Consider the following 17,304-nt stretch of genomic DNA (forward strand, 5'->3'; position numbering starts at 1 on the left):
TTGTTTTCTTATTTCTTGTCCATAGATAGTAAATTTCAACAGCAGTTTTATCCCAATTCGCGATAGTTTATGGAAATATTTCGATAACATTAGCAAGATGTTCCTACAATTCGATTGTTTTTTTTTTATTAAGAAGAGAGGTAAGATTTTATTCTGTACATTTCCTTTCGGACACGTCACTATTTCCATTATACTTAATGCTGAATTTGAATAATAATATTTTGCAATATCTATCGTGTGGCAGAAGAAGAAGAAGAAGAGACCAATTTATTGGTGTCTTTCCGAAGACTATAGACCTATAATACAGTCTCTAGCAGTACTGTAGATATTTCGTCCAACCAAAAGAAGAGGAGTTCAATCTTGAATCATTTAAAAATGGTGGTGTGTTTTTTATAAAGACCTACCATGACGATGTTCTCGGTCTATCGTCTGACATGTAATGACTGGCATAAGGCGTTCGTGCGTGTGTTTCCTGAAGTTTAAAAACGGGTGATTCGGTTCTGCTTTCGTCGTGGGCACTCTGAATCGTGTCTCCGCCATCATAAGCTAAAGAATAGAAATAACAGTTGATGGGTTTGAAGCTTGTTCACACGGACATTACTGAGGATGCTAAAGCTTGGTTCCCACTTGGGGCGCAGCGCAGCAGCGACTTAAGCGCGACGCCAGCAATTTTTCATCACTACGCTATGGGAAGCAGGGGATTTGACGGTATCAGTAGCTCTTGATTGCGGTACTGTAAATATACACTAGGGTGAAAATGATATCGTGGATAGCTAGGTCGTAAAATGTATATATATATAAAAGAAACAGACATACAAGGTCTTCGCTTTGGATCTCTGCTTGTGAAGTTGAGTGGATCTTCATCACGTGAGGTTTTACGACGGGGTTTTCTGCTCATTTGGCTCGAGTCAGATCTGGTTCCTATCGAATCATCGGAATGTGTTTTTGATCGACGACGAGGCTGTTCGTTATGTATTACGACATCGGCTTTTATAGTAGATTTCTAAAAAATATATTTGAAATACATTTCTTGAGAAGTGCGATAAATGATGTTGTTTTGAAAGTAGCAAAACGAATAAAATAGATGAAAAAAACATTAAAGCTACAATATGTTTCTACTTGTAAACAATGGACATTGGTAACACATTATGAAATAATAGTTTCCTTACCGATATTTGGTTGGAACCAGAGCGTTTTCTTTTATCCGTTTCTGAGCTTGATCCAGAGTTTGGTTGATCGGGTGGCGTTGATAACGATTTGTTCGAATGTCGATTGTCATGGTGATTTTTTGGATTAAAATTTGCAACTCGGATGGATTCTGGCAAAAGCAATGACGGTTTAAATTATTTACATTGGTGTATTGTATATGTACTGTACTATTTAGATATCTGGTCAGGATTTGATCATTATTAAAAAACAAGCTAACAAAATGCCGATAGAATGAACGTGCTTTATTTAATAATGAAAGAGAACACAATGCAACAAAAAAACAAAAGTAGAACACCAACACGATTTTGAAATATCAATCAGTTAGTATTTACCTTTTGGTTTGTGGCGAACATCCGCTGATATCACGACGTCAGGCGAGGGTGTTTTATCTTTTAATTGGTTATTACTACTGGACGGCGAGTCTAAGGTGTGAGATGAGGACGAACGAGAGGACTGATTATGAGCAACTAGAAAGGGTGAATTAAGTTCTACCGAAGAGTGGGCAGGATGTTTAAAATAACTTGGTCTTTCTTGTGTATAAAATTGTCTGTCTGTAACCGGAGGTGACGTTGACAATGATCGTTTCATTTCTTGAGCTTCGTAGCTTTCAGTTGGTTTCTGCATTCTGGAGATGCGTAAATCAAAGTTTGCTGATTGTGGACGTTGCCTTTGATGCCGTTTTGGCGATTTTGACGAGGCTCTTGTTCGAAGCGTGGGTTTATCCCTTTTTATTGGAATTGGTTGATCGGTTAGTTTAAGAGCACGGATTGCGTCATCTATTCTTGTGAGTGACGTAGATATATCTGGGTGTTCTTCAGGTGACATTTGACCTATTAAATGAACTCCTGAATCTGAATTTTGAGGGTGATCTAAAAGAACAATTGAACGACTGGTATTAACGAGCAATATATACTTGAAAATTATTAACTTATTTGTAAAAATACTTTTAGTTTTGTTATATGTTTTATGAGAAGAGTTTGAAATATGATATTGCTATACATTTCATGAAATGTTAATTTATGTAGAATGTTAGAAAAATAAGACATAGTCGTAAAGTGCAATAAAATAAGCGTTGTTTACTAAACAACAAACAAATGGAATGCGAAGCCACAAGAAAAGGGAGGTCAAGTGCCACGTAGTGCAACAATGAATGCAACATTTAAAAAATACACAAAAGGGTAAAAATAACGAAGATTAAAATGTTTAGATTAAAATCATACCTGGTGAACTGGCCTGTAGCTTTGCTAATCTGAAGATGTAAGAGGGGTGACATGAAAGGATGTTACTACAATAGACATAAATGTTTAAACAAACTATACAGTGCTATCAAAATGTTAGTACATATACCCGAAAACCGTTATGATTTCTCCAAGAGGCAACCAAACTTCTGGAAACCTCTCTGACAAGGTGTCTAACTTCCTCAAACAGGTTGACCAAACCTGCATTCTCTCACCCTAGTAGGACACACTCATTTATCTTTCCTAGGAGTGCATGATATGCCTTGATATGCAATGTGATTATGAAAATGTACTCAGTATGTTATTCATAATCCGGTTTGTAGGCCTAACACCAAAGAACTTCAATTTTAACATTACCGCCACAAACTATTTATATATTTACGAATTTCTGCATGTACTCTATGACGCAACTGTTTTGAACATTTATACAACAATCAGTGATGAACGTAACGTAATAAAATGATTATATTGTAACGTTTTGCTAAGTGATATATTAATAGTGGTTGCAAACAGCTTATAGTACAGTTTTCACAGATGTGTTTGTTATATCACTACAAAGTCGTATGACATGAAGTAATAGATAGATTATAGGTAGTATACAAAATAATAATTATGTATTATCTTAAATAATATTGCTTGTAAACTATCCTAGAATTTTAGATCAAAAGGGAATGGCCGGTTGTCATTCAGTACACGATTAAAAAACAATTCAAACGGTTAAAACGACATGCTTTGTTAAGTTTTAAAGATTTTGAAATTGTATGTAATTAATGTAATGTTCATTTGGCCTAATAGATAAGCACAGATATGAGCAGTAAAGATATTTAGCATTCGAATGAAATAAAACTAAAATTAAGTACAAACAGGGTGACATCCATCGAATAGAAGAAAATAAATAAAATAGATAGTATTTAGTATTATGGTAAAAGTTTACCTCGATCGATTGCTGAGACGTCTGAGATGGATCGATCCGTATCATATTCATACGCAGAAGAACTTGGAGAATCGTTATCAATTTGACCTGCGGACACCGGATATGACGTACCATCTGATACGCGTTTCCAGAAGGCTGGGTCAGATGTACTTTGTTCACTGCGCGTCTTTGGTCGCGTCATCTGAGCCGGTGGTTGAAGGAAGAATCCACCTGGTTTGATGGGGGAAACCAGTTGAGGAGTGTGTGCTTCAGCTGGAGCGACCTCTCCTTGATGTTGCAATTTATACCATTTTGGATTGTTGTCAAGATTATCCATATTAGAAAGGTCAATCATTACCTGTTGAAGATAAAGATTTTCTTGTTTTAGTTTAACTTTAAAGCTTGTTTCCCACTGGACGCAACTCAATGACGTAGACACAATTCAAGTAGTTAGTTGACCAATCCCAAGCGACACTTTGGATTATCGATCGCGTCGTGATTGGTCAAATTATTTACAGTGCGCGTTTCATTTACAAGTGAGAACAAATCTTTAACAGCGACAACCAGAGTCACAATCTGCCGTTGATTATCTACATGCACGCTTTGGCCACTGACTTTAAGGAAGGATTAGATTTTAAAACACTTTTACCTGACCCATAAAATCGTTGGTCGAAAATCGATCATAGTCCCATACAAGTATTTCCAAAGATTTAGTGCAAAGTTCCCTTCGTCTGATTCCTCGAAATAGGAAAGTCTGATTCCAATTTGGATTCAACGTCCGTGGCACATACATTGTACGGCGTTTGTTTTCAGCACTAAAATGGAAATCACATAATGTTATCTTACTGAACACAATGGAAATATGCAACAGGAACACGGTATATTTATCATAGAAAGTATACAGCATGCTTAGCTTATTCTAGAAGAATATCTTGCTCAAGTTGATGAAATTGCTTTCCTACTTTACTTGGTTTTCATGACGTTTCACAAACATGGTTTCCACTCAAAGGAATGGAATGAATTATATTCTGGTTTAACAAGATTTGACCTTGTTTCCAGGAGGATGGCAATGATGAAAGCGTTGTAATCAAGATTAAGACAATGTTTGCCGTAGTTGACAGTAGAAAGTGTGTACAGTATGTGGTTGAAGGTATATTTTCTACTGCATGTATAAAAATGATGAAAATGATGTTAATATACTAACCATCTTCCAGGGAGAAGGCAGATCTTTACGAACGGATCGGCAAGTCCATTACGATCTTTAGGTGCTAGATCACGTGCCTTTATTACGGTTATAAACAGATCACCGACATTGTCATCGTAATCAAGTTGGAGCTAATAAAGAAATAGAAAATTATAAAATAACCACAAAAGTTTATGTTATTCGACATAGAGCAGATTTCTTATATACTTATTTATTATCTGAAGTTACCACAGGGTTAAAATACTATATAATAATATTTACCTCAATTTCCCCCTTTATAGACTTCATTCGTTCCTTCCGCTTGCGCTAAAAAACATTAAAAAATAAATATTTATAAAATGAAATAATTAACTAACGAAACGATTCAAATGATTTTGAATAACAAGTATCTGAACATTTAATTTGTATGGCTTTCTTCGTTTACCTTTGGTGTGGATGTATTGCTAGACGTTGATTGGCTTGTTGAAAACGACTCACTTGATTGAGACGGAGAATGTGATTGGATGCCTTCTAGTCGTTTGGTTAAAGTACGCGGGTCAACGCCATTCGTACATTTACCATCGGTTTCTGCGGTAGAAATAAAACATATTAAAAGATTATCTAATAGCGCAAAATGTACGCACGCATAACATGCTGTATATCTCGTAAATCAAGCGGAGCATTTTATTATCATAAAAACGCGTTTGTTATGTAGCATGACGATATGGACATCATAATACCTGTCAGAGAAGCCATCAATTAGAGACCTACATTAGCAAAGCAAATAATATAAATCCAACTGATTCCATAATCCGAGGCTTTAGTGAACGTCTTACGCTCGCTAGGAAGCAATTTCCAATAAGTAAGACTCACTTGCAGTTTATCGCGTAAATTATTTCATAGGCAACTTTTACTAATGTTACCGAGGTACATAATGAAAACTAGATATTCAGTCTAAAGAGGTACGTCCTCCGATGAAACGACAAATACAAATTATGACACTATACAATTGTACACGCGAAAGCAAAAAGAAAATAAAAAATAAAAAAGAAAGGATTCTATGCAAAAAACTCCTCAAAAACATGTGCTTTTCTCCACTGTTACAGTAGTATAAAAATAAATAGTCTAGGCCTATAAGTGTGTAATCTTACCGTAAATAGCAAATTGCCTACTACCATGTGACGTTTGTTTAGATGAGGCGCTTTTTCGCGGTGAATCCATCATGCAAACTCCACTGCAAGTAATGAATAAAAAAAATCTTACAATTACGCTCTTAAAGCAATGTTTTCCTTGTGGCACTCATGAGCAATGATACAGTATTTCCATTAAAAATGCGGTGTGCCCATATATGGACACGATGACGTAATATGTCAAATTAGTTTGATAGTGTAGACAGAGCTTTAGTTTAATTTGAAAGTACTGTATCTAGATTGTTTATAGCAAACTCGTATTGATTGAAGACATCGCAGTATCAAATAAAGTACACGGTACCTTCTTATTACAATTTCAACTTCTCCGTCTGAACCACTAATTAATTGCTGAGTCTCTTCATACGTTTTGCCTTCTAGTGAAACCCCACACCATTCTAATATTTCATCTCCTAACTGAAGTTCTATAAAAAGAACATGTAATAATTTATGTTTGTTTCGTGCATCAAACAGGCGTGTCAATTTTGAATAATTTTATTCTTTTTTCTTCATTCAATAAATGCGAATAGAGGACTCTTTCTGAAACAAGCTTCCCAGCTTGAAGGGTTATCCTCTGCTATTCCATAACTGTACAATTATTAATTTGTGTATGATTTTGTTAAGTTCAAACTATAATGTATTGTATTGTGTATTTTATGGATAGCAATAAATATCACAAACAAATAAACAAACAAACAGTACAAAATATACCATACGCCTAAACGTAAAGTAATATCAAGAGAAACAAAACACAGTTTAATAAAGAAAAGATTATAGTATTTTATTTAGATAATAAGCCTTAAAATGTTGTTGCTTACGTACCAGGTACTTTTTCAGCGACCCCTCCAGGATATATTTCAGCAATATACGCTCCTACTTGTCTAGATCCGGGTATAAACTTTCCTCCGATAATGCGCATGCCCAGGCCATTGCCTCTAGATGATCTATCAGAAGGATCTTTACTTAAATAAAACTTTTTAGTAGGGAACGAATACTCCCGGACCTGTGTGGAATAGATTTATAAAACAAACATTCAACCACAAAACTGACCACTGTATTATTTGTCAAGCTTTAGTTATGTTCACACTGAGCCCGAACTCGTACAAATTCATGAGAACTGGATTTAGTGTAAAGCTCTGTCTACACTATCAACGTTTATGTGACAAAAAATGTGATGTGTTTTTTTATTACACCTTATTTATAGAGGATGACCCTACCATATTTGGCCACATCACACTTTTTTTTTCAAACTAGTTTGATAGTGTAGAAAGAGCTTACTACAGTACAACCGTTAACAGTAACGCATTCCGTAGAAAACGTACACGTGGTGTGACCGAAAACGTAACGTACGTAATAGCCCGAATCCTTTTATGTAAACATTTAACGTCATTGATTATAAACATTGCAATATAATTAAACTAACACTGTATTATACATTTATTTACGTCATTTTAATGTAAGCTGAAAATTATCTTTTTTAATTTTTACCTAATCATTCCTATGGAGACTTAATTAATAATCTTACTTTAAAGTAAATATATACGTTTAACCCAGTTTATATCTAGAGTGTACACATCAATGTCTTGTAAACAATTTGTCAATATCCTCCTCAGAAACAAACGAAACAACGCCAACGCAAGATAATTATTTTCAAGCTTTACCATAAACTGAGCTAAGTGGTGATAACACTATAACGCTATAATACCACCGCGTAATATTAACCAACATACGCAGAATAAAAGGTAAACACGATTAATTATACAGGCCCACATCAACACCAATCAAATTATATAATCATTAACATAATTCAACAAATAATTGTTTTAAATTCGATTATTTAAATGTTTCGTTAATGACCAACATTAGTATTTTTGTGAATACATATCTTTTTTCTACATATTATTTTTGTCACCAACCAAACACCTTAACACTCATTTTAATGGTGTATCTATTGGTTGAATTGTGTAAACACTAACTAAACATTAACTTTCATCCAAGTAATCGTTGCTTATTAGTTGTTTTTCGGACTAAATTGTAATCATTACGCATTAGAAAAACAACATGAATAAATGCTTTTTCAAAATATTGAAATGAATGGAATATAATACAATTTAACTTACCGTTGGTTCTGATTTGTAGCTTGAAAATGAGCTTTGTCGGTTTCTGTGAATTGGAGCACTTCTATATTCCTCAACATCGCTGTCGTCTGCTCCTCCACGGCGTGTCCACTCACTCGCTTCCATCCTTACCTCCTGGCTACTATAATAATAATCAGCTGGGCAAGAAAGCAGACAATCTTAATAACGCTTTACAGACTTATAAACATAATCTACTAAATGTATTTATCATCTACATGTATTGGAATGTATACTGATTGGTTCTGTGCGAACGTACCCCGGTAGTCACAATTGATAAACTGCTTGTGATGTTTTATTTCTGATTTGCGCTCGCTCTATTTTCATCAATTAGACGAGTCTATTTTACTCTCGGGTAAATTAAAATGATCAACTTACAGTGCGGTATTATCATTTTATGTAGTTGATAATTGTAATGTATTGTTTTCAATCCTTCTCAATACATTTATATTGATAAAATTTTATTAAGCAAGATAAAAATATCGCTAAATTATTTTTTTATGTCTAACAATCTTCATACATTTGAAAGTTTAGTTTTTCAACATCTATAATATTGATTTATATTTAAATACATCTCCGGGATTCAGAGCAAATTCCATTGGTTAATGAATACTTTATTATGTTATGTAACTAATTACCACTTTATTCGGTCATATCACGTGTGTACGCGTTCATAAGCTGATGAAAAGGGAATGGATTTAGTACGCGCACGTCATTTATGTCGGTATCGTCGATACATATACCATCAAACAACATTATTGTAGCAGTTAATATTGTTTCTTGAATTTGTGTTCTCGTTTGTATCTCAGAAGCAGATGAAATGTAATGTCCACAAATCTAATGAATTGGTTAGAACCGGATCACGCGATTGAAAGAAATGGTCGAATCGGGTACCGGTTCTTGACGTACACCGATTCGGCGACATTTGGTCATGAATTTGGGGCAATCAAGCTGTTATGATCGGGAGTGGAAACATGCTTCGAGGTAAATAGGTTTGCTGGAACCTTGTTTAGTTGTTTTGGTGACTGCGTATTCATATATCTTTCGATTAAACTAACATTACTGACATATCAGTGTCTTTTCTGACGCCATAATGTCGAGCAACAAACGTGTAGTATTACCCATGATTCTTCTTCTTAACTTCATTCCATTTTTGTTTATCGTTTATCTATTCGTATAATTCTAATATTTGCAGGCATTCATTTCCGTTGAACCCACACAAAGAAATTGTATTATTATTACGAGAGGCTTTTTTTTTCACGATATAAAAAGTGTGTAACCAAGTTCATTTAGAATGTAGTTATAATTACATATGGAAGATAATGAAGTTATACCAATATTGTTAATGTGACAAGCATTGTATATTTTTTATAAATAAAAAAGCCAGGTTTAAAGGAAACATTTGTGTAACTATACTACCGTTAAATAATGTATTATATATGCGATAAATGTTCAGCATGTTAGTAAGAATATTATACTGTTATTATCAAGAAAATATTTTGACTTATTCTTAATTCAAGATTATATTAAGCATTATAGGTAAAATAGTTCCTTGAGAATACATCGTCATTGACACCACGCAGAAACATACGCGCGCGTAAAAAATTATGCTGTAGTGTAGTATGCTACACGTACGTAAACGTGTGTGTTTCCTGATGGTGCCACTGTCGAAATATGAGACTAATAGAAAAGGATGAGAATTTAGAAAAAAAAATGACCTTACCGTAAGCTTTCTGATAATAATCCAGAAGTTGATCTTTGCTCATATGGACTACACGATCAGGAAGAGACATGGTACTAAGGTGCATGTAGGGATAGATCATGCCAGCTACAACACAGTACAACGCGAGAAAAACAAACATCCAATAAGAGACGTTACGTTATGAAAATAAGTTTGATAACTATAGAGGGCGTCTTGATTAAGTCGAACTCGAATATAATTGATATCAGTAAAATACTGTATGCTATTAATTTAGTATAGGAAGTAATATTGATTCTACCATTCTAAACTGCTTTACCATGAAGCCGTCGAGATTACCAAACTTATGTGCAGTTATGTATAGAAATTAAACATTTTTCAAGCATTGGTTTAAAAGCAGTATGAAATATAAATATTATGATTGTATTTTACGTTTGAAATATAAGTTCATTCCAGCATGCTGTAAATAAGTTTAAAGAACAATATTAACATAACGTGCAAAAGTTACTATAATATAATAATTGATAAAGAAGAGTGTGCAAAGTTTTGCTACAGTGTATTGCACTTATAGAGTGATCGTGCAAAGTATTTGAAGGCCAAATATTATGGAGACTTTATACCTTCCAGATTTGGATAAGATTGCGTGGATGAGACAGGAATAGGTGACGATCCCATGCTTCTCTGTGGAGCTGACTTTGATGGACTGAGTAATGGCTTCCCTAACATTACTCCATGAACTTGGCTGCTTGTTTCACGTCCGATACTGTCATAGCGCCTCTACAATCAGAAACAATAGGTTACATTATATTTGCAGATATGTGAATATATGTACTTTTGATTTAATTGTTTGTTTTATTCGAATCCGTTAAAAATGTTGAGGATTTACCCTTTCATTTCGATGCTGATACGAATCTGAATCAGACGAACCGTCTGTTTGTCGACTTGACCTATAACCCCGAGTATCAGACGAATCAGAGCCAGACTTGAAATTCGGAATATCTTCGCGCCCTTCTTGAATTGACTGGTAATCCCTTCTTATTGACTGAGAAGGCGTATCATCTAGAGGCAGAATAAGGCCGTGGGCATCGCGTTTCAATACGGATTGTCCTCTGTCGGGTAAATAAGGAGAAGATAGTGACAGAGTGTGAGATCCATCAGTTTCGTCGAGTTGAGCATCTGACATGGTTTTCATACCAGCACCTAAGTGTCTGTTGTCGGTTCGTTGTATATCACCCATACTTTGACTTAATTTAGACGTTTGTCCAGTCCAGTCGCTACGACGTTGTGCTTTTATCTGTTCCAGTCGTTTGGCAGATTCTTCCATTTGGCGCTTTCGACGTTCTATTTCTTTCCTAAATTGCCTTTCTTGGTCTTCGCGTATCTTTCTTTCAATTAGTTCACCTTCTTTGCTTAATTTTTCTTCATCAATCTTAAAAATAAAAATGCAATGATTAATATAATGTTATATACCAATATATTGTTGCATGATAGTTAATAGTTCCGAATGATTTACTAGGTATAATTATAAACTGTAATACCATGCATAAATATTGATTATGTTGTTAATGTGTGTATATGTTTTCCTTAAAATTGATAATACATTCGCATTGCTAGTAAAGTTTAATAGCTGTTCATAGTATGATGTTGGTAATAACTTACGAGTCTTTTCTTGTCCTTTGTTCTATATTGACGAAGAACAGGCGGAGACGAACTATTAGTTCTCCGTACAGACGCATCTGATTGGAATTTCTTTCTTGACATATGCGAGTCGTAAATGGTATCTTCAAATTCACCATCACTATGAGTACAGCGTGAATCGTGCTTCTTCCTTTGAGCAGTTGAGATCCTTCTTAAGTCATCAGATAATCCATACTTTTGTCGAACTTCCCTTTCTATCTCTGATCTTTCGTAAGCTTTATACTGAGTTCCAGTTGACTCAGATATTTGCTTCTCAATCTGCTTGATGATATCCTCTTCTGATTTCGTCAACTGGAATCCATGCGAGAAGGGTCTTAGGACGTCATCGAGATCTGACATCGACTTTGATCTCTCATCATCTGATGATTTACTCTCACTGTCGTGCATCATAACCATTTCATCAACATCAAAGATCATACCAGTACCTTTTTGTCTTCTTTCCTGACGTCTAAATATTCTTGCTGCTGTCATATCAAGTCTTTTCTTATCTTCTTCTGTCTTTTTACCAGCACGCTCTACTTCAAGCTTCTGTTTTTCAAGTTCCGCTGCCTTTCTCCTAAGCATCTCCCTTATGTACTGTAGATTCAATGTCTTGTCGGAATCTGATTCTTCATTGGCGCTATCTGCTGTCATTCCGACAGAGGTTATTGATAAACGTGTGCTTGGTACTGGTGGAAGTCTTCGTCGAATTTTAGACATTGTTTCTGAGTTACCCCCACGTTCAGAATCAGAGTCGGATACATCACTGCCTTGAGCTTGAATCTGTTCAATGAAAATTATATAATATATAGTTATTTTTTGTTGTATTATAAATTCAATTGTTTTTATTTATTCCAAACTATAAAATGATATAAATGTGGATGAGTTTTGTGTATTCTCAGAATATAATCTTGTATTCATGATGGGTATCAGGTACCGTAAGTGTAAGAATAATACATTGAATTAAAGAAGAACAAACACAAGTATATAAAAAACAACAGAAACGATAACAAAATGTTACTTACTCCTGAAGCATGCCTTTTATGGCTCGGTGGTTTTCCTGGTAATGTGAACATTTTCGAAGAGTATTCTGATTGACCCTCAGAGGTATGTTGCCGAGAAGAAGAGGTGGGCATCAACGGTGTGGTAGAGGCGTCGGTAACAGGTAAACGTTTACTGTTTCTCTTAACAATCATCTCTGGTGTCGATGATCCGCTGGATCCACGTGACGATGTTGATGACACAGCAGTAGAGACGTCTTGGTCAGTACCGACCCCTTTTTCTCGGAACATCTTCGTTTTTGGGACAAATAATGATTCAGAATCGGAAGTTGGTGGGGATCCTTCTGGGCTGGTGCCTACAGCTATGCTACTGGTTGTTGGACAAGTCGGGGATATCGAAGGACTTTCCAGTTGGTGGACGTCGGTAGAATCTGGTTGGTTGGATCTTATTGAGAGTAAATGTGTGCCTTTTGTTGTGTACATAACTGCAATCGGTGCTTTATCACCCTCATTGTCATCATTTTCCTTTTCAGGTACAGTTTCAGTTCCAACTGAAACGCGTTGATGTTTCCTGCTACTGGCGATTCTAGTAACGCTTTTAGTTGAAACTTCACCATCTTCTTTACTTGTACTTGTTGCGACTGTTGCTGTTGATTTTGCATCGTCTCCTTCAATATTTCCATCCTTTGTAGCGGGAACATGTTTTCTAACAGCTGCAGTAGGTCGGGGTTCACCTGTCTTATTTTCTTGTTTTAATTCAGTAGTCAGTGTACTGTTGTCTGACGAATCCGAGTTCTTTCGTGACCTACTGATCCTTTTAGGTGATTCTGGTAATGGACTGCTACTGGTATCTCTGATGAATTGTTCAAATTGTTGCACCTTCTCTTGCAAACTTTCTCCCTCTCGGCCAACAATACTGGAACCCTCTTGTTCTGTTGACTGCCTAAATGTTGCTAAAAGCCGGGGAGACTGTGGTGACTCCTGAACGAACTTGGACGTCTTTGTAGCTACTTGTGACGTTTGCTGAAAAGTTTGTTTAATTTCTTTTACTGAGCTTACTCCTTTTTGAGATTGTGTTCGTTGTATTGATGACAAACTCGGCTTTGGGGGAATAGGTGGGGGTGCTGGAGGTTTATGTCTAGGTTTCGGTGTAGGTGGTTTTTTCTTTTCTGTTAATGTATTTTCGTTTGTCTTGTTTTGCTGTTTACTAGTATCTGGCGAGGTAACTGTATCTCCAATTTTAGCTAGTATAGGTTTCTCAAACGATTTACTTGTTTCAATTGGAGTTGGTGGTGATTCTAAAACTTGAGTATCTGATTTAGACGAAACTGTTGAAACTGGTGTAACTTTTGTATGATCGTGGTAGAGTTTTAGAGGCGGCGGTCTGGGCTTTGGTGTTTTTATTGATACATCTTCTTTACTGTCCGCATCTGATGAAAAAGATTCAAATAATACTTCATTATTTTCGACCACTTTTTCAGAAGATCCAGTAGAAATCTTTTCAGGTGATGGCAGTTGCTCTTGTATTTCATATTCCTCTTCCTCTTCTTCCATCACTGTTTCTAATTGAAAGGCATCTTCTGGTGTTAAACTTGATTTTCTTGAATACTCTTCGTGAAGACGAAACTCTTCGTCTTCGTCATCTTCCTCTAATAAATCTGCTAAATCGCCACTCCCGTAAATATCATTCATTTGAGAGTCTTTGCTGTAATGATGTATAGTGTTATCATACATGCTTTCTTCTTCAATATCAATGTCCTCCTCATCTTCGTACTCAAGAGGAGACTCTTCTGCCAGAGATGGGTCAGCGTATTCCGGAGACGGAAAATCACCGGATGAATAGTCAGCATCGGGAGGAGATCCTGACGTATCTACATCCCAAATTGGTGACAGAGGATTTTCAATCATACGTCGACTACGTTTCCTTTTGGGTAGCGAATTCGGTTTTTGTTTACGATTCGAAGGATATTGAAACTGAGACTTTACAATAACAGGTGTAGCAGTGCGGTTCGTTTTATTCGCTTTTGCTAATTGTTCGGATTCTGTTTCCATTCCTAGTTTAGTTAAATCACCTACAGATCTATATCTCATTTCTGGTTTTTCCTCTTTCTCACTTGGAAATCCGTAAAATGAGGAAGACTTTGCAGTGTTTTTACCTAAGAAACATCCCTGTTGAAGGTAATCTTCAGCAGTTAGAAGGGAACGACCTCTTTCTGATAGTTTTGGGTCACTAATGGCATGTGAAGGCTTTTCTCCAATTACAACCTTTGATTTTGTTTTTCCTCCACAAACCCGGATCTCACTGTCACTTAAACTTTCGCAATCTAATGAGTAATTCCGTTTTCCATTAGCTAACATCATTTCTATCTCTTCACGATACGGTGATAAAGTTTTATCTGTAGCTGTGTCATCATGAGATACAGTTGATGTGTGATCAATATCTAGTGCTTCCATTTGCAAATCCTCTTCTTCATAGTCGTCTTCGTCAAAATCATGTCCATCACTGGATTCTCTGTCAAGTGAACTTGTAGACCCAGCGCTAATTTTTTCTCCTCCAAAGTTAAACGATTTAAATATTTCTTTAAATCCTTCTGTATGGCTATAAATTTGTTCTTCTATAGATTTAAATTCATCACTATCAAGAATCGATTTTCTCTCTTTTATAGCCGGTAAATCATGTATTGAAGAGGCTACAACTCTACCAGAAGTACTACCGTTTGGTCTCGCTATTTCATCTTGTTGCTGGCTAATCGTTTTCACACTATCGACTGATATTTCCGTATTTTCTACAATTACTTCATCTTGCTTCTGATTCCTTTTCGCATCAGTACTTTCTTTGCCTGACATTTGCATAAGCATTTTTCTCATTTCTTCGTCATCAAGGTCTAAGCTGGTTCGGGATTCCTCGGCAAGAGTCGGTGTAATGTCCTCGTCTCGCATACTTTCTAGACCACTATCGGAAGCAGAAAACGATGACGTCATAGTATTTTCTGGCAGACTATGGTTGCTATCTCGCTGTCGATTATGCTGTTGATCGTCTGGAGTTTCATCACTGCTTGATCGTTGGTCCAAAAATTTAACTCCTGAAAAATATAGTTTCGTAGCAGAAGATTATAATACACGTAACGATGTCTTTGAAACTGGGAAATGAGTTAACAAATTCACAAAATAAGTAAATTCTACTAGGATTGTATTTTGGCAACGTAAATCTAAATAAACACTATATATTGAGATAGGTTCTACATTGTTTATGCTAATATTTGTTATCTATAATTATATAGTGACATTTATGCTTGTCATCTGAGCTATTATGCTAAGCGATTTGATGTGACATGAAACTCTAGAATTTCTCCCTCGTCGTAACATTATTTATTTTTATCGTTTAATCGCCAACTTGAATGTTTATGATGCGTTAAAATACTTTACCATCATTATGCAGGCTTCTTAAGGGTTATACTGTCACTAGCTTATGGATAGTACATGTGAGAATAATTTATAACTACATTTATCGTCTTTTTGTACATTATTTTTCCAAATAATGTTGATCGTTTTGTAGGATCTATAAACGTATTTATTACAGAAATATCTAAAAAACAATAATTCTGTGGGTAACAGTGGACGTATCTCCATTAAAATACAAATTAAAAATGGTGAAGCACAAACATAGATTAAAACGTAAGCGACATGCAACCGTTTATGATATAGCCCATCTTGGATAATAACATAAAGTGTGTTACGTGGAGAAGTAGGTTAGTAACATGCAATGGGTAGGCGGTATATGAATCATATAGGCCTATGCTAATTTTGCTTTATTTTGATATCCAAACTGATATTTTAACGTGGGTAAAAATGTCATTATTACATTAAGTTTTGACATTGTGGAGACTATGCCTCATATGTGAGTGGGAGTGGAATCATTGTAACAGCTTTAATGAAGTTATCGTTTTAAAATGCATTAGTGCCAATTAGTTTCATTTTCCTTAGGGATAAATGTTTATTGCATATATTATTATAATTATTTTCAGTTGGTTTTTCAAAAAAAGGGGGCATAAATGCTATACATACCAGTTGATATAATCTCTGATATACCACTCCGCTCGAGTCCTTCAGACGCCACCTTACGTAATTCGTCAGCAACTTTTGGCACATACTGTATATCAACCGACTCCAGCACTGAATCTCGAATGTTTTCGTACTCTGAAAATGAGGCGGTTCGTTCAAAACGTATGCCTTCGGAACGACCCTGCAAACAAATTCAAATTTTGAACACGCAATATGAAATAAAATTAGGATCTCAACAATATATAAAAAAGGGTAAACTTTATCCATAATTTTTTTGGACAAAATGAGTTATTATCTGGAAAAAATTTATTTAAATGTAAGGTGACTGCGATTCTCGTGTATAATGGACAATAACGATTTATAACATTATGAGTGTGGATTATGCCAAGTTTAGTGACATATACATATGATAACGCTTTATTTGATATAAATTCAGTTATACACAAATAAGTATTTAGATAATGTGTTTTATTACTCTTTTATCAACCATGTCATATAAATTCGACAGACTGAGTGTAAAATATGGCACTTTGCAGTCCAACACGATTCAACTTACTGCGTTTATTGCCATAGTTGCTTCGTCCAGACTGCTTCGCCTCCCTGATCCAGACGGTTTACCTCTTTGTCGATGGTACCATGAACCTGAACTGGCTATAAGATGGCGGCGATGGTAGCACATGTTGCAAAGCCATACATCCTTCTACAATAATTAAAAAAAGCGAATGAATTTAATTAAAAGGTTTACACTGTATTATAATATAAAGTACTTTTCTAAAAACCTTTAAGCCCAAAAGGCTTTTAATCCGTGTACAGTGATTTGAAATGAGACCTGGAAGTCATGTACTTTGCTTTACGTATTCTATACAATTTAAACGATTTGTACCTTTGTTTTACTTAAAATAAGTCTTTATAAGATGTATTGTATATTCTATAGGCCTATACGTTTTAACGAGTGGACATAATCCGACGCGTTAATGTAACTATAAGTGTAACCCGTGCT

At 35.4% G+C, this 17,304-nt stretch overlaps 1 protein-coding gene and 1 long non-coding RNA gene across 4 annotated transcripts in view; one reads left to right on the forward strand and one right to left on the reverse strand.

The window, feature by feature from the left end:
• LOC140059416 (uncharacterized) overlaps positions 1-17,304 on the reverse strand; it is a 32,655-nt gene that overhangs the window by 4,291 nt on the left and 11,060 nt on the right. For 2 of the 3 annotated variants that reach the window (XM_072105320.1, XM_072105319.1), the window contains exons 3-21: positions 16,861-17,004; positions 16,308-16,485; positions 12,267-15,325; positions 11,224-12,024; positions 10,451-10,993; positions 10,185-10,341; positions 7,851-8,005; positions 6,553-6,733; positions 6,035-6,155; positions 5,695-5,777; positions 4,989-5,131; positions 4,826-4,870; positions 4,565-4,695; positions 4,010-4,175; positions 3,382-3,718; positions 1,542-2,078; positions 1,170-1,318; positions 817-1,003; positions 405-546 (exon numbers count right to left, since the gene is read on the reverse strand). In XM_072105320.1, coding sequence (XP_071961421.1) covers positions 405-546; positions 817-1,003; positions 1,170-1,318; positions 1,542-2,078; positions 3,382-3,718; positions 4,010-4,175; positions 4,565-4,695; positions 4,826-4,870; positions 4,989-5,131; positions 5,695-5,777; positions 6,035-6,155; positions 6,553-6,733; positions 7,851-8,005; positions 10,185-10,341; positions 10,451-10,993; positions 11,224-12,024; positions 12,267-15,325; positions 16,308-16,485; positions 16,861-17,004 — 7,259 coding nt within the window. The remainder of the gene's footprint in view (positions 1-404; positions 547-816; positions 1,004-1,169; positions 1,319-1,541; positions 2,079-3,381; positions 3,719-4,009; positions 4,176-4,564; positions 4,696-4,825; positions 4,871-4,988; positions 5,132-5,694; positions 5,778-6,034; positions 6,156-6,552; positions 6,734-7,850; positions 8,006-10,184; positions 10,342-10,450; positions 10,994-11,223; positions 12,025-12,266; positions 15,326-16,307; positions 16,486-16,860; positions 17,005-17,304) is intronic. The other variant, XM_072105321.1, reaches the window with a different exon arrangement.
• LOC140059420 (uncharacterized) overlaps positions 1-17,304 on the forward strand; it is a 43,294-nt gene that overhangs the window by 3,409 nt on the left and 22,581 nt on the right. Inside the window, exon 2 of the long non-coding RNA XR_011847183.1 lies at positions 26-140. This is a non-coding gene — a long non-coding RNA (uncharacterized lncRNA). The remainder of the gene's footprint in view (positions 1-25; positions 141-17,304) is intronic.

Source organism: Antedon mediterranea, chromosome 9 (assembly GCF_964355755.1).
Source record: "Antedon mediterranea chromosome 9, ecAntMedi1.1, whole genome shotgun sequence".
NCBI lineage: Eukaryota > Metazoa > Echinodermata > Crinoidea > Comatulida > Antedonidae > Antedon > Antedon mediterranea.